Source organism: Calliphora vicina, chromosome 3 (assembly GCF_958450345.1).
Source record: "Calliphora vicina chromosome 3, idCalVici1.1, whole genome shotgun sequence".
Lineage (NCBI taxonomy): Eukaryota > Metazoa > Arthropoda > Insecta > Diptera > Calliphoridae > Calliphora > Calliphora vicina.
The window spans coordinates 122955595-122979504 of record NC_088782.1 but is presented as its reverse complement, the minus strand read 5'-3'; the positions used below and the strand labels follow the sequence as shown (position 1 = coordinate 122979504).

The 23910-nt window shown below is 29.0% G+C and overlaps 3 protein-coding genes across 3 annotated transcripts in view; 2 read left to right on the top strand and 1 right to left on the bottom strand.

Annotated features, from left to right (window-relative positions):
- Positions 1-949: 949 nt before the first annotated feature.
- Positions 950-5959, bottom strand: LOC135953964 (protein FAM91A1). Its single transcript, XM_065504007.1, has 2 exons — positions 4034-5959; positions 950-3051 (listed from the first exon to the last, which is right to left on the bottom strand). The coding sequence occupies exons 1-2, from the start codon at positions 5841-5843 to the stop codon at positions 1964-1966; spliced, it is 2898 nt and encodes a 965-aa protein (XP_065360079.1). The 5' UTR covers positions 5844-5959; the 3' UTR covers positions 950-1963.
- Positions 5960-7233: 1274 nt separating this feature from the next.
- On the top strand, positions 7234-18772 carry Ube3a (ubiquitin protein ligase E3A). The gene is made up of 8 exons (XM_065506472.1): positions 7234-7639; positions 7698-9052; positions 15868-16109; positions 16180-16537; positions 16609-16826; positions 16891-17072; positions 17194-17686; positions 17744-18772. Exons 1-8 carry the CDS (start codon positions 7539-7541, stop codon positions 18080-18082), a joined length of 3288 nt encoding a protein of 1095 aa, XP_065362544.1. The 5' UTR covers positions 7234-7538; the 3' UTR covers positions 18083-18772.
- A 2325-nt stretch (positions 18773-21097) lies between these two features.
- The window catches only part of Plod (procollagen lysyl hydroxylase), a 39496-nt gene continuing 36683 nt past the window's right edge, over positions 21098-23910 (top strand). The window contains exon 1 of the mRNA XM_065503185.1: positions 21098-21276. Within this exon, the coding sequence (XP_065359257.1) occupies positions 21144-21276 (133 nt within the window). The 5' untranslated portion in view covers positions 21098-21143. The remainder of the gene's footprint in view (positions 21277-23910) is intronic.

The window sequence follows — 23910 nt, the reverse complement described above, 5'->3', positions numbered from 1 at the left end:
TTCAACTGTCCAGCCAGTCCTACTTCACTACGTCCAGTAGATTTATGGACCCATCCAGCAGAAGTAGCACAATTTCTTGGACTTGATATTACAGAACCCCCAGATTAAATATTGTAAAATAGTTCATGCTGCTACAACAACAACAACCTCCGACCCATGTGGTCACAGGCAGGTGGATATTATAACATCCGTTATGATATTAACTAGCGTGAGCAACGTTACATCTATTTGAGTCAACCTGAATTATGCCGGGAATAGGATCAATCAAATGGGATGGTAGCGGATGAACTTTTAAAGGTAAACTATTTTAAAAGTACTTTTTTAAAAGAAGTTTAAAAAGTACTTTTAAAGAAGTACTTTTTTAAAAGAACTTTAAAAAATACTTTTAAAGAAGTACTTTAAAAAGTACTTTTAAAGAAGTACTTTAAAAAGTACTTTTTTAAAAGAACTTTAAGAAATATTTTTTTTAAAAGAACTTAAAAAAGTACTTTTTAAAGTACTTCTTAAAAGTACTTTTTAAAGTTCTTTTAAAAAATACTTTTAAAAAGTACTTTTTTAAAAGAACTTTAAAAAATAATTTTTTTTTTAAAGAACTTTAAAAAATAATTTTTTTTTTAAAGAACTTTAAAAAGTACTTTTTTAAAAGTACTTTTTTAAGTTCTTTTAAAAAAAATATTTCTTCTTTTAAAAAAGTACTTCTTTAAAAGTACTTTTTAAACTTCTTTTAAAAAAGTACTTTTAAAATAGTTTACCTTTAAAGGTTCTTTAAAAAAAAAATATTTCTTAAAGTTCTTTTAAAAAAGTACTTTTTAAAGTACTTCATTAAAAGTACTTTTTAAAGTACTTCATTAAAAGTACTTTTTAAAGTTCTTTTAACAACAACATAACTAAAATATAGTGAATCTGTAGAATTCTTTTTCAACAGTTTAAATCAAATAAAACCCCTTACTTAATATGCTTTTAAAATCTTTTTTAATATTTTTTTTAGTAATTTCTTTTATTTAATCTTTTTGTATATATAATTTCATTCTTTTTGGAATTATGTAGTTACAAATGTTTACGATTTCATTTAAATCTTATACTGTATTTTATTTTTGTTTGTTAAAATATATTTTTATATATGTATTTGATTTTTTATTAATTAATAGTTAATTCTCATTAATAATAAGCTGATAATTAAAAATATTGAATATATTCATTCGTATATTGGTATGTAAATTGCCGGAAAATAGACTTAAATAAACTAATGGACTTGAAACAGCAAAGTAAAATATTGCATAAATATTGAATTATTTCAATTTCTTTTTTATTAGTTATTTTATATATTAATAAAATAATCTAGTTATTGAAGGAAATAAGGAAATAATAATGTTAAAATAAAACTCAGCAAATTAGTAGTTGTAAAATAATAATAAAAAAAACGATAAGATAATTATAAAGATAACAAAAAATGTTAGTAATAAAAATAAAGAAAAAAAAATATTGAAAAATTAAAAAATGGAATGTTTCTAGATTTATATTAAATAAACAATAAAACAATAAAGTAAATAATTATCTAATTACTTAGAGAAAATGTATTGTATATTTTGTAAAAATAAAATAAAAACTGTTTTGCACTGGGTTTATTTTACTTAAGTAAATTTAGTTGCAAAAAATACCTTAAGATGATATAGAAAAGAAAGGAAAATACTCCATACAGATCCTGTTACATATACTGGGAATAACACTTTATAATACTTTATAAGCAAATAGCAAAATTTCCTTTATTTTTAAAGTTTCCCTCTTTTGCTGGATTGTTCTTCAGATGTTTTTAGCCTCTTTGCTATACTTTCTCTCTCTCTCTTTTCTTCTCTATATCCCCTTATTCTCTTTTTGTACAAATGTTTCATTTATTTTTAAACTTATTCAAAATACTTTTACTTTTCCTCCTTTGTTTCCATCATATCCATTCATCATCTCTCCTTTATCTACCATTCCAATAGCAAACTTTGCCATTTTCAAATGCTAAATTAATACGTGGATGCGGTAAGTTTTTACCAATTTTCATTTGATCCATACGTTCGTCCTCGAAGTACAAACATTGCTTAATGAAATCATAAAATTTCTCCGACATTTCCAAAGATTTTTGTGGCAATTCCTTGAGATTGTCTTCCGCACACAAGTTGCGTACAATTTGTTCGCATATTCTTGTATTACAATCCACATCGAAGAGCGGCACACCATAATTAACATCCAATAATGTCCACTCTTCAGCCTGTTCCTCACTTTCTTCCTCATCGGAGTCGACTGTTTGCCTTACAGCTTCATTAATAGCCATGTCTAAGGGAATTTCTACAGAACCCTGGGAAACCAGTTCGTTTTTACATTTGGCCAACTCGGAGGCCAACAGCTCGTTGCAGTCTTCGGAGGTGTAGACGGCAGTCGGTTCATTATTTTTGGGACTGCTGGCAAAATAGTTTTCATTGGGGGTTTTTAAGTTGTGTTGCGGAGAAGTACCTATTATGGCCGCTGATCTGGCAAAACTACACACTGGCGACATTAGATCCTTTGGTAACTCGGGCAATTCTTCTGGCTTTTCCTTCTCCATTTTCATTATATTTGGCACTGATTCCTTAAGACTATTTTCCTTTCTCATAGCCTTTAGTTTACTTTTGGGATGTCGTAGCCTTACCACCACTTCATAGTTATCGCAACCAATATCGGGTACCCCGGTATTTACAAATGTTATATAGCCACAATGATATTTAAGATCTAACTGTTCTTGTAGCTTTTGCACCGCCTTATGGGCCGACCATTTATTTTGTTCTTTATCTCTGGTATTGAAGGGGAATGCTTCGTAACGTAACTCGCCGGGAGTACGAATGCCATAGCCTTGCAAAAGTATACAACCATTTTTAAGTTGATCATTAAGATTACGGAAATTTTCGCTGTTGATCACATACGAATCGGAATGTAAGATATTGACAAGCAGCTTGCCATAGCCGAGGAATATGCGTGGCAGGGTTTTTAAGACCGTACCGCGGCAAAGGAATAAAGAAGGTGGTCCGTAGCCTGAAATTGTAGAGAAGGGGGAGGTTAGATATGAGGTATAAGGGTAAAATACTAAAACAGAGTAACATATTTAGCTTGTCATAAGTAGAGTGACAGTTGATTTATATTGAGTTTTTATGTAAAGTATGGAGATGGGGGTTGTTAAATATGAGGGTTAATGTAAAGCGGCTAAAACAGAAAGATTTAGGTCTCATTAGAGTAACATATTTTGATTGTCATAAGTAGAATGTGAGAGATTTTTCACAGTAAGCAAAAACAATTGATTTATATTGAGTTCTAATTCTTGTAGTTTGGTTTCTATCAAAAAAAAAAGGTAAAGCTTTTTTATAAAACAAATTTTGAGAAAGTTTCAGTTGAAGTAATAGCAATTTATTCCATTTTTATTTGATTTTATTAGAACGTGGGAAGACCTCAAAGATTTTGTGAATAACTTAGAATTGTGTCTAGAAAGGAAACAGATTTGAAAGAAGTAATTGCTAAAGCTCTTCTCTGATAAATTTGCTTTAAAAGTTATGGAGTAGAATTGGGCTAGATATCTTAGATGATTTATTGTATCTATGCTATTTCTAGAAGAAACAGAACTGAATAGAAATAGACGCTAGATATCTATGATTTATTGTCTCTGCAAATGAAAAATTAGTTTTTAGAAGAATTAAAGTAGAAATAGACCTCGTTAGCTCTGCAAATTAATAATTTTGTTTTAGCAAATTTAAAATAGAAAATAGATTTGAACGGAAGTGGTAATTATTGTTTTGAGCGAAATATTTTCTCAGAAAAATGGTGCTTACATGAAAAAAATTTTAAATCTTTTTTTCAGCGAACAATTATTTTAAAAAGTGAATATCTTTAGCAGAAAATTCTATTTAGAATACCTAAATTCATGTTATTACTAACAAACCTGTTGTCTCCTAATTGACACCCTACTTTTTTCTTTTTATTTCTTGTTATCCCCCATTACTGGGAATGTGTTGATTTAACTTACCTGTGATATGATTATAAAACAATTTCGTCCACATGTGTGAGGCATCCGATGAACGATAGAACTGGCCAAAGAAGGGTATCGAAAACAAATGCGACAAAGAGGCAGTTAAGGGTGTTGACGATATTATAAACTTGTATTTCTTTTCCAACACCCGATCACGAGTCTTTTGATCCAGACATTCCAAGCACTCTAAACGCAACAAATCCAAACCACCCGGCAATAAATGTCTCAAAGAGCAGATGGTGGAACGTAATATAACAGCATGAGCAAAATATCTAGAAACATCTCCTTCGCCCTCGGCATCAAGTAAAGAAACCTTTTCCAGTTCGGTTAAAAATGTATCCATACTTTCCTCACACAATTTGCCCACCTCAAACATGGTAACGGCATGATTTTTCAAGCCCGGCGATAGATTTCCCATCATTAGGAATGCCGTTAGAGTAGAATCGAATAGAAATCCTACTCGTTTGCCGGTTTTGGGTGAAGATTCCGGCAATATCTCTTTAAGGGAGGGCTTGGTGGTACTCTCCGATAAATCATCAATTTCCGAAGATAAATCTGGATCGGAATTCTGTTGGGGTGAAGTCTTGGCTGTAGGTTGTGGTGAAGGTGTGGGCATATTGGCAAAACTGAAATCACTGGTATTGCCATCGGACGAAAGATAGCCTATAGAGGAAGAGTCTAGATCTTTGAGTTTTTCCTTGCTGCAGTCGCGTGATTTATTGGCAATTTCCCCAGCATGATCAGTTTCTGAGTTGACGTAGTTATTATAGTTGAGCGGTGTTATCTGTGGCTGTTCTTTGGCCAAGTCCTGCTCACGCTTAAACTCATCCCAGGATTCATGATATTTTTGCCAGTTTAAGGGACTATCCTGTGAAGCAGCCTGTTCCTTTAATTGAGCAAATCCCAAACGACAGAATAGGGAAATGGCTTGTTTAACTAAATCCAATTCCAGCTGCAACATTTGAGCCAACTCGGAAATGGTCATGTACTCATCGGCACTGACAAAGATTTTATACAGCAAATTTTCGAAATAGTCGCCACTAACACGGTTCATAACAAAATTTTTCAATGGCGGTATGGAAATTTTATCCTCTCCCGAAATGGGCACATCCAAATAGATCAAACCCTTGCGATACAAATTGTGCACCACTTTATAGTCACATTTACCCGCCGTCTGGGAACCAAAATCTATTAAATCATCTATTAAACTTCGTTCGTTTGGCGTAACGTAGCGTATATCAGATTCCAAAACAAAGCCCACCTCTACACGCCACCAGGGCTCAATGCGTATGCGTTGAGGAAATTTGGGCAAATATTCCAAAGGATTTGGTTTGGCGGTAAACAGCAAGGCGCGCGTAGTGTGCGTCTTTAACTCACTTATCAAGGACAAATACTCATTGCGTCCTATGCCCAAAACACGCAAACAATCGGCCGCCGTAAAGTTGGGCAATGTATCATAACTTTTATCATTTTTCAGTAATTGCGACAAAACATCTAGGTAATAATTAAATGGCGTCACTCTCAAACCTTTGGTCACTATATCGGCCAAGTGATAGGGAAACAAACCCAGGGTGTTAATAGACTTGGTCACCAGCAATTCATAGTAACGCTGCTCTTTGCGGAAAATTTTATTTACCAAATTACCACGAAATCTCAATTGATTTTTAAGACTATAATTGAAAACGTATTTCTCATAGTCGCGCTGATTGTTGTGCAAAATCTGTTTTAGATGCACGGGCAACAAATGCCACGGAACATTCTTTCTTACACAGTTTGCAATGTCTTCGGCTATTTTTTCGTTACTCATATTGTCCTCTAGCCTTAAATAATACACTTAATAGTTGTTTATTGTTTAATTAATTAGTTTTTGCACATTTTTTATGGTTACTTTCTTTAAAAATTACAAAATTTTCACAAATTCTTGACGCTGAAGAAAAAAAACTGATAACGTAGAAAAAATAATTCTTTATAATTGACCAAAACACAGCTGACAATGACAGATGAGTCAAAGAGTAAACAAGAAGAAAAATAATGTAAACACAAGAGAGAGGGTGAGAATGAAAATACAGGGATGTAAGGAAAACCGTGATGCCAGATGTGGGGTTTTTGTTGTGAAAGTGTATAAAGGGGAAATTATAAACAATAATAAGGGAAATTTTAAAATAAATGAAGATATTAAAGTGATCTTTCAAGGTTATACATTTTTCAGGGTTTTAAAATTCAAAAAGATCGTTTATGGTTCATTTTTTAATTCAGATATGTTTAAATTAATGCGAAAATAAAGAACAATTTATAATAAATGTGAAAATTTAAGGTATTTATGGAAAATTTTAATATTTTTTAGTTTTCGTTAACTGTAGAATAGCAATTTAGTTAAAATAAAATTAGTATTTTTATAATTCCACCAAAAACGTTGGTGGCTACACGATCATTAAGAAATATTAAGGAAATTGTTTAAATTTTAATAAAATCTTGTTAAAAAAATTAGCGCATAATTCCTAATTTTGTTCCATGATTAAATAATTTAAATTTTGGTTCACACACTTTTTATACCCACTATCAATCAAGTTTTGATTTTGTCATTCCGTCAATATCGAATATCGAAATATTTAATTTTTAAATTATTAAAAAATATACCTATAGCTTTTAATAAATATTTTTAATTTTAGTTGATTTAGTATCCAAAACAATTTTCGAGTTTCTTTCTACAAAACAAATTAAAATGTTTTTTTTAATAATTAAAAGTTAAAGATTTAAAGTTTTTAATATTTTTAAGTTCTAAAATTTTGCAATTTTTGTAGCTATATCAAATATTTGTTTCCCTTTTAAATCGATTATGTTTGTAAATTCATACAATTTACAGTTAATAATGCATTAAAACAAAAAAATCAAATTTATTCTGTTTAAAAATATATTTAGATAGTTTTAAATTAAATTATTTTCTAAACTTACTAAATAAAAATCATATTTTGAGTTATTTTAATTAGTTTTGTATTATTTTATTTAAAAATTGCCATTTTATTCAATAATTTTCTATAATTCCCTCAAAACCTTGAAATTTTACAAAAATTCCCTTTAAATTTCCCTCTGCTCTTTGAATGATCACTAGACAACATATGTTTACATTTCCACAACACACAGCTTTTATATATAACCCATACATTCTCTAGGCATTTCAACTTTAATGATATTGGCAACCCTAGCACAGGATGATTTTTAAGAATTTCTATGACAGTTAAAAACAATCGATTAATTTCCTTTTTCACACCAAGAGCGACAATAATAAAAAAAAGGAAATTTTATATTTAATTAAAAATACCACAAGCATAAAACAAAAGAAAACTTTAAGCTGATAACAATTGGAATATAAAGCAGACTTTAATTATTCTGCACATAAAATCTATTTTAGAAGAATAAAGCTAGAAAAAACAGCGAAAAGTGCAGTGTAAAGAAAGAACAAAAAAGAAAAGAAAAAAAAAGTTGGCAAAATCAAAACACATTTATGAACCCAGCAGAAGCAGACGAAAAATTGCCCCCAAAGAAGGCGGACGGGGACGAAACGCAACTAGACCAGCCAATGTCGGATGACGAGGAAAATACAAGGTAAAGTCTTATAAGTTTGAAAACAATAAACACAAATTAAAATAAAACATTTGTCCAGCTTCCCCGAAGATTTGTCTTTTAGACAAAGACAATTAGCAACACAGCCCTTAAACGCTGGGGCGTCCACTACAGCTGCAACCACTGCAACACGCTCCAATCACTCTTCCGATATGAAAAGGACCGCAGTAAAGGAGCTTATTGAACGTTACTTCTATCAGCTGCAACGCGGCTGTGGTAATCCCAAATGCTCGAATGTTAATTGTGCCTCGAGCGGCCAGGTGGCACCCATGACTCCCAATGAAATAGCCGCCAAAGCTATACAATTGTTTTCACAAGATGCCAAATTATGTGATTGCTATACACAACAACCTCCCAAAGTACCTAGAACGGGGCCACAACACGAATCTCCCTCCAGTTCTACGCGTTCTTCGGCCAACGGTGCCGCCACATCCCTTAACATAAACGAATCCATGGATTCCTTTTCGCCGCTGGATCACAGCAGTGATGGTAGCAGTACTACGAATAGTACCATTACCTCGGGCAGCTCCACCTCTTCCTCATCCACCGGCAGTAGTAATACTAACATCTCCAGCTGTGCTACCATAGAAATGCCTTTGCTAGTGGCTTTAGGTGAGGTGGCTGCGGCTGAAATAGAAGCCACCACTTCGCCATCCACCTCTAATTTAAAGACCTCAGATCCTCCCACACCTACCCTGGCGCCCGTAGAATATCTCAATGAACAGATACTTGATGAGCTCATTGAAGAGTGTAAGAAATACAAAAGCTATGACCGTCTTATACATGCCATCAATGATGTCTACTGTTCGGTTAAGAAACTAAGTAAAAGTTTCCGACGTCCACCTTTGGCGAATCTAACGTCCACGGCTACCGCCACCAAACTGCAAGAACTCTTGGGCAAATCACCGCAAGAACTAAAGAAAGAGGATCTGCGCACTTTGGAGGGAGAACATGACAAAGATGAGGACAGCACCTGTATGGAGGATGATGATGATGATGATGAAGAAGGCGACGTGGTGGAGGTGGAGTTGAATAATGATCTTGCTGCTACACCGTCTGTCCATGACTTTTTACCAGAAATACACACGATTGGCACAAGTGACACATTATTGATCGTTAATGCTGCTGGTATACCCGAAATAGCCATGGAACAGGATTCCAATTCCGATGATTTGGATGATATAGTCGAATGGTCACACAGTTGTGATACTCAGGTCGATTTTGAGAGTTTAAGGCGGGTGAAAAAGAAACTGTATGGCCTGAAGAAGAAGGCGGTGCGTGAGGCTTTAAATGAAAACATCATCTTGCTGGCCGAGAGTATTAAATATGGCCGTTTCTATGACTGGGAAAAAGTTTTACATTGTTTTGTCATATGCTTCGATATGTCGATGACATGTGAGTAGTTTAGTCATAGAATTTTTATGCATACATATTTAGTAAATATATAAATAAGTTTGTTATTGCGTTTTTAATTTCTAAGATATTCATTGGCGACTTTTTAATTTAATTTTAATCATTTAAATTTCTTTATCAAAATTTCCCAAAAAAAAATTAATTTTTCATAAAAAATTATTTCAAAGAAAATTATTTTTACATAAAAAATTTTTTTTTATATTTTTATCAATCATTTTTTTTCTCCAAAATATTTTTTTCAAAAAAATATTTTCTACCAAAAATTTGTTTTCACCAAAATTTTTTTTTTATAATTTCGAATTATTTCAAAGAAAATTTTTTTTCAAGAAACATTTTTTAAAATAAAATTTTATTTTAAAAAATTTGTCTGGATCGCGGAGTCGGAATAGCTATTTCTGTGTGTTGAAATCAACTTTCCGAAGCCCACAAATAACTTACAAACATAAATAATACATCAATATGTCGGATAGAGTTCTGGTTTGATTGCTGTTTAAATTCAAACTAATTAAAACTATTATATATCTCCAGATATCCATTAATAACAATTAACCGAATATGGGACGGGTATCCCAACCTGTTTCGATACCCTTAACCTTAAGACAAACAACAGAAACTGGCTGCAAAGCAATTTAAAATTTGAAGACCAACACAATTATAGTTCTCAAGATATTTAGAAATAACTATTTACTTTGTATGGGAGGTCCATCACCCCCTGTTCCCATCCGTACTATTTTTATACCCTTCAGCTTCGTGAGAAGGGTATATATAAGTTTGTCATTCCGTTTGTAATTTCTACATTTTTCATTTCCGACCCTATAAAGTATATATATTCTGGATCCTTATAGATAGCGGAGTCGATTAAGCCATGTCCGTCTGTCTGTCTGTCTGTCTGTCTGTCTGTCTGTCTGTCTGTCTGTCTGTCTGTCTGTCTGTCTGTCTGTCTGTCTGTCTGTCTGTCTGTCTGTCTGTCTGTCTGTCTGTCTGTCTGTCTGTCTGTCTGTCTGTCTGTCTGTCTGTCTGTCTGTCTGTCTGTCTGTCTGTCTGTCTGTCTGTCTGTCTGTCTGTCTGTCTGTCTGTCTGTCTGTCTGTCTGTCTGTCTGTCTGTCTGTCTGTCTGTCTGTCTGTCTGTCTGTCTGTCTGTCTGTCTGTCTGTCTGTCTGTCTGTCTGTCTGTCTGTCTGTCTGTCTGTCTGTCTGTCTGTCTGTCTGTCTGTCTGTCTGTCTGTCTGTCTGTCTGTCTGTCTGTCTGTCTGTCTGTCTGTCTGTCTGTCTGTCTGTCTGTCTGTCTGTCTGTCTGTCTGTCTGTCTGTCTGTCTGTCTGTCTGTCTGTCTGTCTGTCTGTCTGTCTGTCTGTCTGTCTGTCTGTCTGTCTGTCTGTCTGTCTGTCTGTCTGTCTGTCTGTCTGTCTGTCCGTCTGTCTGTCTGTTGAAATCAGTTTTCTGAAGACCCCAGATATCTTCGGGATCCAAATCTTCAATAATTCTGTCAGACATGCTTTCGAGAATTTTGCTATTTAAAATCAGCAAAATCGGTCCACAAATGGCTGAGATATGAGGAAAAAACCAAGACAACCTCGATTTTTGACCTATTTTTTACATATATCTGGATTACTAAGACATTAATATAGACAATATGGATATCTAATGATAGATATTTCAAAGACATTTGCAACGACGTATATAAGACCATAGTAAGTTGGACCTACAATGGGTCAAAATCGGGAAAAAAATTTTGAACACGAATTTTTTTTTTAAAAAAAAAATTGAAAAAACAAAAAAAAAAATTTAAAATTTAAAAAAAAAATTTAAATTTAAAAAAAAATTTTTTTTTTTAAATTTTAAAAAAAATTTTAAATTTAAAAAAAATTTTTTTTAAATTTAAAAAATTTTTTGATTGTTATAATCGAAAAATTTTTTTTTTCAAAAAATTCAAAAAACAACTGGAAAAAAAATTAAATTTTGTTTACCTAAAAATATTTAAAATTTTGAAGTATAATTTGGTGAAGGGTATATAAGATTCGGCACAGCCGAATATAGCACTCTTACTTGTTTGATATCAATTTGATTCAAGATTATAGTTTTGCAGATATTCGAAAATAACTATTTACTTTGAATGGGAGGTGCCACGCCCATTTATCGCTTCATGCCATTTGCAGCCAAGCTACACACAATGGTACCTAAGAAAATCCCTTATAGTTTTGCCGCTTTCATAATTACTGTGGGAGGTGCCACGCCCACTTAAAATTATAAAATACAAAAAAATTTCTTCAACAATTTTTTCTTTCAAAAAAATGTTTTTAATTAATTTTTCATAAAAATAATTATTTTCATTTAAAAAAATTTATTTTTACAAAAAATTTTTTTTTTCATTAAAATTAAAAAAAAATTTTAAAAATTTTTTTTCTACTTGTAAAAATTTCATTTCAACAAAGAAATTATGTATTTTCGAGCAGCACAATTTCTTTTAACAAATAATTTTAAATTTTCTATTGAAGAAAATTTATATTGGACTTAAAAATACGGGATTTTTTTTTTAAATTTTTAGCTTTTATTTTGAAACAAATTTATTCAAAGTATTGTCATTGTTAGTTATGACCTTTTCCCAACTTTCTGTTAACATATGGATTCCTCGACAAAAGTACTGCTCATCTTTTGAGGCAAAGAACGATTCAAGCCAATATCGGATACTCTGTTCCAAAGTGAAGCGTATCCCAGAGAGAGAGTGGCCGAAAATTGTCATGATGGAATCTTACGGTTTCATGTTTGGCCGCATATTCTGGTCGTTTTTCGGTCAAACGAATCAGTTGTGTTTGGTACAGGTTCCCTGTGATGGTCTGGCCAGATTTCAGCAGCTCGTAATAGATAGGACCCTTTTGTTCTCACCTAATACAAATCATTACCTTAGCGCCATGGATATTTGATTTTGGTGTTGTTGTTGTAGCAGCAGTGGTTGCTAAGTTGACAGCACTTGGTCGAGTGAACTCGGGTCATTCCGGTGCGTTGGCCGGGCTTCACACACGATCTCTTAAGCTTCCAGTAATGATTCGGTTCAAAAATTATTTTCTTTTATAGGGTTCAAGCAGCATTTCAGACATACAAAATCCTTTTTCAAGGTCTCTCAGCTTCAATTCGTATGGTACCCAATTTCCCTGCTTTTGGTTGAATTCTGCTGATCGCAAACCTTTTGAAATTGCTGATTCTGATTGCTCCCAATGATTTTTGAAAATAATGTTCATGGAGTAAGGCCTTCAATTCTTGGTCTTCAAATTTTTTTGTCTGGACTGGGTGATTTTTATCTTCCGTGTCAAAATCAACACTTTTGAACCGCTAAAAACATATATCGCACATTGAAACCGATGAATCACATTGACCATAAGTACCCATGAGCAATCGGTGTGCTTCAGCGGTACTTTTTTTTTTTCAAATTAATGAAGTAAAGCCAAACTTCCCGCATAAGACGCTTTGTTGGCACAAAATTCGACATTTTCATAGCAAAAATAAACTTTGTTGTTTACACTATAATGTTCAATAACTAAGTGAGAATAAATGACAGATATGTATCCTTCAAAATGACATAAGTTATTAAAAACAAATACGCCATCTATTGTAAATCCCGCATTTTTAAGTCATACACCCAAAAATAATTTTCTAATTGGTTGTTAAAAAAGTATAACAGTTTCTATAAATCTCGCCAATAGTATAAACGTTTTTATGACATTTTCTAATCGATTGTAAACGAGTCTTATCATCTTTTTTAGAGTATAACAGTTTAAATTGTGAGAAAAAGGTTTCTATATGAAGTATAACAGTTTAAAATTAGTTTATAACCATTACAACTCGTTTTTATGTTGGGTATAATCGTTTTTATAACTTTTCTATTTTGTATAATAGTGTATAACAGTAATTTTTCCCAGTATAACAGTTGCAAAATTTAGTATTAAAGTAAAGAAACTTTTATTGTTACTTTTTCTAATGATGTATAACAGTTTCAAATTTTGTATAACAGTTTTAGGTTTAGTATAACAGTATAACAGTACAGCAGTTAAAATACTATGTTTTTATTTTGGAGTATAACTGTTTTTATTGTATTTTCTAATTGAGTACAACAGTTTACTATTCCGTATAACAGATTTATATTCTGTATAACAGTTTTACATTTAGTATAAATGTTACAAAATGTTTTTATATATTGTATAACGGTTATTTTTTTCCAGTATAGCAGTTGAAAATTTAGTATTACAGTAAAGAAAATGTCTATATTTGCGTATTAACTATTTTTGTAATAATTTCTAATGAAGTATAACAGTTTTAAATTTAGTATAGATTTTTCGAAACGTTTTTGTATTGTGTAGAACAGTTTTTATAACAGTTTTTCTTTTCTGTTTATTAGTGTATAACAGATGTTTCTTCCCAGTTTGTATAACAGTTGAAAATTAAGTATAATAGTAAAGAAAATGTCTTAATGTTTGCGTATATCTGTTTTTGTGTACATTTTCTTATGAAGTATAACAGTTTTAACTTTAGTATAACAGTTACAAAACGTTTTGTTTTTATATTGAGTATATGTATATTTTTATAACATTTTCTACTTTAGTATAAAATGTGTATAACAGTAATATTTTAGAGTATAACAGTTTGAAAAGTTTATTTATGTTGTGTATAATTGTGTTTATAATATTTTCAGCCCAATTATGAATAAAAATTCCCGGGAGTTTTTTCCCTTTTACCATTTTTCCTATTCAAATTCAATGGGAAAAAACTCCCGGGGAATTTTTTTATTCATAATTGGGCTGATTATAAATGTATATAACAGTTTCATTTAAAAGTATAACAGTTTGAAACAAATTCTTTAGGTTTTAGTATAACTGTTTTTATAACATTTTCTAAAGGAGTATAACAGTTTCATATTCAGTATAGCAATTTAAATTTAATATACTGTTCCTTTTTAATGAATTATTGTTGAAACATACTTTAAATCATACTTTAAAATAAAAAAATTGAGATGAAAAAAAATTTATATTTTTTTCCAAATTTTTTTTATTAGTGAAAAAATTTTAAATTATTTTTTTTTCCAAATTAAAAAAATATTAGTGACAAAATGAAAAAAAATTTTAAAATTTTTTTTTAATTTTAATTTTTTTATAAAAAAGGTTATAATAATTCGGATGGTGAAAAAAATTTAATTTTTTTTTTCCAAATTTAAAAAAAAAAAAATTTTAATATTTAATTTATTAGTGAAAAATTTTTTTTTTTTTAAATTCAATTTTTTTATTTTATTAGTGAAAAGATTTAAAATTATTTTTTTTTCCAAATTTAAAAAAAAAAAAATAATTTTTTTGTTTTCATTTATTAGTGACAAAATGAAAAAAAATTAAAAAATTTTTTTTTTATAAAAAGGGTATAATAATTCGAATTTGGAAAAAAAAATTTAAAATTATTTTTTTTTTCCAAATTTAAAAAAAAAATTTTATTTTTTTGTTTTCATTTATTAGTGACAAAATGAAAAAAAAATTTAAATTTTTTTTTTATAAAAAAAGGGTTAATAATTCGAATGGTGAAAAAAATTAATTTTTTTTTTCCAAATTTAAAAAAACAGTAAATTTTTTATTTTAATTTATAGTGAAAAAATTAAATTGTTTTTTATTAGTGAAAAAATTTTAAATTATTTTTTTTTCCAAATTTAAAAAAAATTAGTGACAAAATGAAAAAAATTTTAAAATTTTTTTTTTCCAAATTTAAAAAAAAATAAATTTTTTATTTTAATTTATTAGTGAAAAAATTAAATTGTTTTTTTTTAATATAAATTTTTTTTTTATTAGTGAAAAAATTTAAAATTATTTTTTCTCCAAATTTTATTTTTTTGTTTTCATTTATTAGTGACAAAATGAAAAAAGGGTATAATAATTCAAATGGAGTATAACAGTTTAAAATTTATATATGAGTATGAATAATTTTATAACTGTTTCTATTAGTGAAAAGATTTAAAATTATTTTTTTTTCCAAATTTGAAAAAAAAATTTAATTTTTTTGTTTTCATTTATTAGTGACAAAATGAAAAAAAATTTTAAAATTTTTTTTTATTAAAAAAGGGTATAATAATTCGAATTTGGAAAAAAAAAATTTTAAATTATTGTTTTTTCCATATTTAAAAAAAAAAATTAATTTTTTTGTTTTCATTTATTAGTGACAAAATGAAAAAAAAAATTAAAATTTTTTTTTTTTAAAAAAGGGTTAATAATTCGTTTGGTGAAAAAAATTTAATTTTTTTTTTTCCAAATTTAAAAAAACAGTAAATTTTTTATTTTAATTTATTAGTGGAAAAATTAAATTGTTTTTTATTAGTGAAAAAATTTTAAATTATTTTTTTTTCCAAATTTAAAAAAAATTTTAAAATTTTTTTTATAAAAAAATTTAATTTTTTTTCCAAATTTTAAAAAAAATAAATTTTTTATTTTAATTTATTAGTGAAAAATTTAAATTGTTTTTTTTAATTTAATTTTTTTTATTAGTGAAAAAATTTAAAATTATTTTTTTTCCAAATTTAAAAAAAAAAAATTAAATTTTTTTGTTTTCATTTATTAGTGACAAAATGAAAAAAAGGGTATAATAATTCGAATATAACAGTATAACAGTTTAAAATAGATTGAGTATGAATAATTTTATAACTGTTTCTAAATTAATATAACAGTTTCTCAATTTAGTATAACAGTTTATATCTCACACACAAAAGACCTTAAGTTGGATCTTAAATTCCTTTTTTTGCACGCTTTTTAAAATTTTCTTTAAATTTTCATTGCAGTTTCCAATCGTTTTGTGGACTTTGAATTCATGGAAATCAGTATGCCGAAAGTGTGTCAGGCGGCCCATGTTATGCCGGTGCAGGCACAAGCCAGATTAGCACGCATATGGGCCGTACACTACAAGGATTATTTACATCCCTTCATACAGTCACTGCAGCAATTGATAACGCTGCAGGTCATGCAGGATGAAGATGCGGTGCAAGAAAATGCCGATGTTATAGCCATAACCAAAGTTTTAAAGGTACTTTCAAAATAAAAATTTAAAACTTCAATTTTTTTTGTTAATTATTTTCAAAATCTATTTGTTTAAGATTGTTTTCTATGCCAATATTTTGGCCGGCGAAGTTGATGCCTATAATGTATCAGCCGCTGGCCGGGAGTCTGCGGCTGAAGCCGAGGCTGCCTCTAGTTCAGCATCAGCTGGTGCTGGCTCCTCTAATGATGATGATGATATATTCCTATATAATCAAATACTTAAACCTTATCATCCGGCCTTTGCTGAGGATAAATTGGAAAAGGAATTAAATATTAGCTGCATGGATTGTCGTGTTCCTTTAGTGCCCTTCGAAGAGTTCTACAATGAACCCTTAAGTGATGCCATACAAATGGATAGGGATTATTTGTCATATAAAAATCTATCCCTAGATCCATTGGGTGTAGATAGTTTAGGTATGAGGGGGGGGATTATTAAAATGTTAAATTATAAATAAAATTTTCTGGTTTTGTTCTTTTGTTTTTAGGAAATCACTTTTCCTTTATGCTGTATTCATTTATATTGACCCCGGCCACCAAAGTTATTGCTTTATATTACGATAGTCGCATACGCATGTACAGTGAACGCAACTCCTCCATTTATTCGTTATTAAATTACTTTGGCGATGGCAATGATGTGGTGGCCCAGCCGAATTTAAAACTAAAAGTTCGTCGTGATAATATTGTTAATGATGCTTTAATAGGGGTAAGTTTTTTTTTATAAAAGAAAATTGTTGTTGAAGTAAAATGTTTTGTATTTATTTAATTAGCTGGAACTGGTGGCCATGAGCAATCCAAAAGACTTGAAAAAACAATTGGTGGTGGAATTTGTGGGTGAGCAGGGCATTGATGAGGGTGGCGTTTCAAAGGAATTCTTTCAATTAATAGTTGAGGAAATATTTAATCCAGACTTTGGCATGTTTACCCATCAAGAGGATACAAATACAATGTGGTAAGTTATAACAATTTCAAGCAAACGTAAACAGAAATTTCCACAGAAAATTAGAAAACTGCTTGCCCCTAAAACCAGTATGCCGCTTGCTTAAATATTCCACTTTTCTTTTTTCTGCCAGGTTTAACTCTACTCCATTCGAAAACGAAGCACAATTTACATTGATCGGCATTATTATAGGTTTAGCTATTTATAACAACATTATTTTGGCTGTGAATTTCCCCATGGTAGTGTATCGCAAGCTAATGGGTGGTCGTGGCTCCTTCTATGACCTCAACGACTGGAATCCCACCCTCTACAGAAGTCTCAAGTCAATGCTCGAGTATGAGGAAAACGATATGGAAGAAGTTTTTATGCAGACCTTCAAAATCAACTATAAAAATGTATTCGATGAGGTGGTGGAACATGAACTCAAAACGGGTGGTGGTGAGATAGCAGTGAATCAGCAGAATAAGCAAGAATTTGTGGATTTATACAGTGATTTTTTGCTCAACAAAAACATTGAAAGACAATTTAAAGCCTTCAAAAAGGGTTTCGAAATGGTAACCGATGAATCGCCTTTGAAGTTATTGTTCCGGCCGGAGGAAATTGAGTTGCTGGTGTGCGGCAGCAGGGTATGAAATCAATGAATTTTTTATTTTTCTTAAAATTTTACCAAAATCCCTTTTTAGAAATTCGATTTTTTGGAATTGGAGGTCTCTACCGAATATGAGGGTGGCTATACCAAGGAAACTCAAATTATCAAGGATTTCTGGTGTATTGTGCACAATCTGCCCGAGGAATCGAAACGTAAGCTGTTGGAATTCACTACCGGTTCCGATCGAGTGCCTGTGGGCGGCTTGAGTCGCCTTAAATTGTTGATAACACGTCATGGTCCGGACAGCGATCGTTTGCCTACATCTCACACCTGTTTCAATGTTCTATTGCTGCCCGAGTACAGCAGCAAAGAGAAACTAGAGGAAAGACTTTTAAAGGCCATCAATTATTCTAAAGGTTTCGGCATGTTGTAAAAAGACAAAAAAAAAGCTTTGAAAGTTAAAGCCACACCAACCCTAAAGAAACTACTGTCTTGTAACGAATATTAAACTTAACAGCCAAAAATATTTTGTATATTGTTTGTTTAAATAAGAATGAAAGAAAGAACGATCGATGTGAACTAAGTCTTAAACAGTTTATTTTAAAGGAAATTTTCATAGTTTTGTTTATAACAAAAATTCTGCTATATTATTTTCATCTACTATATATTATACAACAAACTAACTATTGAATATCCTTTAGCATAAACCTCAAAATACTTTCTAAGACTTTATGTGTAAAACGAAGACCACCTACTTATAAAACAGAAACCAGAAAACCGCTACTGATTGCTTATTTAAATACATGCATACCTACATATTTAAGAAAAAACACTTACATATTTTCACACAACTCTAAAAAACAATGAACTCATATTCTTTTACACATTTTTTTTTTTTTGATACTTATAAGCTTTTTTCTTTAACTTTTTCCTGTTTATTATTATCATTTCGCTAATTTATTTAAATATTTAAACATTTTTAAATATACACATTATTGGCATTTTATTTTTTTTATGTCGAGAGTTTACAAGAATTATAGACACTATTACTCCTTCCATCCAATTGCTCCCCATTGTCTTTTTTTTTTGTAAATAAAGTCTTTTTTTTAATTTAACGAAAAAAGCTGGAAGAAATTGTGTAAATAGAAAGGATTGTGGACGGGTGTGAAAGGAGATACAGCTGTATTTTTAAAAATATTGGCTGGGGTAAAATGAAATAAAAAGAAAAAAACTTGGGCTAGAGAAGATTGGCAATAGACACCAATAAAATGGAGTAAGTACATGAACTTAAACCAATAAAATATATGAAATTTGTTAAAATATTTCGTGTAAAATTAAATAAAATGATAGTTATGAGATACATTGTTTTTGTTGGAAATTAAATTGAATGCAAATATAGTTATATTTTAAACTTGAAAAAAATTTGAACAAATTAAATAATTTTCAAACAAAAAACGAGAGATTTCAATTTATGTTTTCTTTTTACTAAAAAATTCTATCAGCCCAAATATGAAAAAAAATACCCGGGAGTTTTTTCCCTTTTCTCATTTTTCCTATTCAAATTCTATGTAAAAAATCGAAAAGGGAATAAACTCCTAGTGAATGTTTTTTCATAATTGGGCTGATTTATATAAAGTGTAATACATACAACTATAATTAAATTGTATGACACTGGATTCAAGGCTTGAATTACATTTGTTTTCAACTTGAACTTTAGTAAAAATGTTTATTGGGACGTGATTTTTGGAAAAAAAATAAGAAAAAAGACTATTTACTTTTCATATTCAAAATTTCGCTTTATTTTTCCAGAAATTGTGGCTTTTACAAAATCATTTCTTAAGCATTTAGTTCATTTTGTCAATTTCTTATATAAAATTCATATTTACAATTCCATTTTCCCAAATTAATGCTTTTAACAACATTATTACATTGAAATTTTGGTTATTTTATCAAATTCTCGAATAAAATCATGTCTATGTATAAATTCCCAAAGTTACTTACCATGCAGTCTGGTAGCTTCGTATTTAATTTTTGTAGATAAATTCAAGAGAGAGAGAGAGCAAGAGAGTTGAGTTTAAATTAAGGGATGCCATATTTAGCAATACAAATTAAGCGATTGAGGGGTTTTGTGGGAAAAAAGGAATTTGATTTGAAAAATGTTGATTTACAGAGGAATATAATCATTTTTTTATTTACAATTAAGTTATATACTTAGTTTAATACATTCGTGATCAAATGCAAAGTAAATAATAAAATTTACAAAAATTCTTGGTCGATTGCGAGAGTCATAATCTCACAATCGAAATTTTGAGATAAATTTTACTCGATCACGAAAGCGATAATTCGGCTTAGGTAATGTTTGTAGAACTTAATGTTTTTTTTAATGCGACGCGAAAGAGGTCGAGAGCTTCAGACGCCTTTCACCATACCAAAGGATTATCTGGCCTTTGCGACTCGATTTTCAATATCCTCCTTAGCGCCACCAGTTTTTGTTATCAAGCTACCCAAGTAGCTGAAGGAGTCAACATCGTCCAGTTCAAGGCAGAATTTTTCGTTTTTTTAACTTTTCGGTTTTTTGACAAACCGTTTTTTGTAAGAAGGCTAACCGGTTTTAATGAAATATATTTATTGTAAACCGGTTAACCGGTTTTTTTAAATGGCAATAATCAAAACCGGTTTTTTTTTTCAAAAACACACTTTTTCGGTTAAACAGGTAAACGGTTTTTCAAATTTGACGGTTTTTTGGACACACTACCCCTGATTAAATATAAAATTGTTTATGCTGCTACAACAACAACAAATTTGAAAAAAAAACAATTAACCGCTTCTCAGTTTTGGATACTTTAATGTTTAACTGCCATTTCTTTTAACAAATCTGCCACAAAACAAATAAAATTACAGGCATTTACAAAAATATGCCGGATTTTCGCTGAAAATTGAGGAAAATTTTAAAAATTCAATAATTTTCCTTTTATTTATATGAATTTACAGTTTAATCTTAAAAAATCCCTTAAAAGATGCCATTTATTCCATTTATACCCTGTGGCATCTCTATTTTTTACATTTTGCTCTCTCACTCTCTCCTTATTTTTGTTATCTCCCCAAAAAATCTCTATTATTTCTCCTCTTCTTACTAAATGTCTTATTAGCTCTCGTTTAAAACGAAAACAGAATAAAATTTTAATACAAAAAATAAATAAACATAAATTAATTTCCCTGTATATTTAAAAATTCATTTAGTATTTTACTTTTGACCAGTTCGGAGGCATTTAATTTAAACTAAATAATAATACGGAGCTAGCTGTTAACGTTAAAGTATATTTTTTTTGTTGAAAAATATACAAGCAGTGTTTTGTTACCAGCATTTAATTACAAAGAATTTCTTTTAACATGATATATTAAATTAAAATACTTAAATAAGTAGAAATAAAGTGCCATATTAAATTTAAATTGTTAAACAAATTAACTAGAAGCTAAAAAAAAACATATAAAAAATGTTTATACATCAAAAAATGAACAGGAGCCTTTGCAGGCTTCTATTACTTTTGGTTTTATACAACACATGCCTGGTGTCAGGGGCCGGCGAGGATTTAACCGAGGGCGAGGAGAAGGCTGCAGTATTGGATGGTAAGTTTTTGTAAAATAAATATGTAGGTACTTGGAAACAAGCGAGTGTTTCTTTTTTTTGTTGATTAATATAAATATTTTGTGTTCTTTTTCTGTGTGCCTTCATTGTTTTTAATTGGTTGGTCGGCGGGGTTTTGTGTTTATCAAGGAAAGCAAGGGGTTAGGATGCTATGGAATATGTAGATTTCTGTTTAAATTTGCGGCGGCTGCAATTTCATTTCATATCATCATTTTTATGAGCTCATTTGTTTTGCGTGTGTGTTCGTTTTGTTTTAGTTTATTATTTTGTGCGGCTGCTTTAATTCTGTGTATGCATTGAAATGCATTTCCAGCCTGGCCCAAGATTGTGGGCAAATCATTTTAAACATGCACACAATTTATTGTATTTTCTATACAAATTGTTCTTTTCTTTGGATATGTATAGAATTTATTTAGTATTTGTTTTGTAAACGTGTAAATAAGATGCAAATTATCAAAGGATTATTTCCAGTTTTAGTGCTTTTTTTACACTTGCTTGTCATATCAACAAGTTGTAATGCCGGATTATAATTTTTGTTTTAAGGATTAAGTTCAATTGATAACACTAATGATGATGTCATCTTTCATTTAAGCTCTGCTTTGCTTTTGTTTTCGTAAAAAAGGAGTAAACAATAAACAAAACTTGTTTAGACAGGCTCTCTCTCTCCTGTTTTCATTCATTAAGGAGAGCTCCAATAAACAAAACTAATGTAAGGTTTTCTCTCCATAACCTAAAAAAGAACTTTTTAAAGGAGATTTTGCTAAATTCATTTAAAATTATTAAATTCTAATAAAATGTAGCAAAATTTCATAGTTTTGAGTTTAATTAAGGATTAAAGAAGCTTTATTTTTAAAATTAAGGCTTCAAAAAAAAAACAAAATTCGAATGAATTCTAAAGAAATTGGAAAAATTTAACTGAATTAAAAAACTTAACGAAAACTTAAAACCTTAATTTGTTTATTTTAGTTTAAATTAAATAAAATTCTATTGATTTTTAAAGAAATATTTTTAATTTTGATTATAAAAATAAAACGTAACGAAACATTTTTTTCGTAAATAATATTTTAAAAAAAATTTACCACATTTTCTATTTAAATCTAGAAAAAGTTTTAATTTTTGAAAAATTTTAAAAACTTAACGAAATTTTATTTTCTAAACGAATCACATTTGAATAATCCAGAAAGCAGAATTCTCCAACATATTTAAATTTGAGTTTAATTATGGAAAAATTTTAAATTTTTTTTTAAATTAAAAAACTTAACGAAACTTTATTTTCTAAAAGTACCAAAAAAAATCTAATTTGTTAACAAATTTATTTAATTTAGAGAGTCTTAATTATAGTGCAGAATAGATTTTGTATTTTTGAAAATTTAAAAAAAACTTAACGAAACTTTATTTTCTAAACAATAATCATTTGCATAATTCAGAAAGCAGAATTCTCTAATTTAATTAAATTTGATTTTAAATTTGGCAAAATTTTAAATTTTTGTTAATTAAAAAAAACTTAACGAAACTTTAATTTTTAAAACCATAAACTTTTCATTAAATGTTTATTATAATCATTAAACACAAAATATTTACTATTTGAATCCATATTTTTTTTTTTATTTTGGAGAATTTAAAAAACTTAACGAAACTTTATTTTCTAAACCTAAAGCTTTTCAATTATGTTTTTTATATACATATTCGTTTAATAACATTATAAATATATTCAAATTTAGGAAAATTTTAAAATTTAGAAAATTTAAAAAACTTAACGAAACTTTATTTTTTTAACGAAACATATCTTCAAAAAAATTTTGTTATTTTTCATTAAAATTGATTAAAAGTTTTATAAATCCAGCAACAAATTTTAATTTGGACAATTCAAAAAACTTAACGAAACTTTATTTTTTTTTTAACAAAAAACATTTTTAAAAAAATGTTGTTATATTCTTTAAACATTGATAAAAAACTATTTAAAAACTAAAATTTTTTTATTTTGTTCAATTTAAAAAACTTAACGAAACTTTATTTTTTTTAACAAAAAACATTTTTAAAAAAATGTTGTTATACTCTTTTAACATTGATAAAAAACTATTTAAAAACTTAAAATTTTATTATTTTGTGCAATTTAAAAAAATTAACGAAACATTATTTTTTTACCAAAAAATATTTTTAAAGAAATTTTATTATATTCCTTTAACATTGATAAAAATCTATTTAAAACGTCAAAAAATATTTTTTTTGTTCAATTTAAAAAAACTTAACGAAACTTTATTTTCTTAACGAAAAAATTTTCAAACGAAATTTTCACAAATTCTTTTAAAACAATTTATGTTCTATTTAAATCCACAAAAATTCTTTATTTTCTTTAATTTCAAAAACTTAACGAAACTTTATTTTGTTAACGAAAAATATTTTTAAAGAAATATTTTTATATTCCTTTAGAATTAACAAAATACTCTTTAAATCAACAACAATTTCTTACATTTAGCAATTTAAAAAAACTTAACGAAACTTTATTTTCTAAATAAAAAATAATTGAAAGCAACTATTTATAATTTCGTTTAAGACAAATAATTAAGTACTTAATTAAAAACAATTTTTAAATTTTTGAGAATATAAAAAACTTA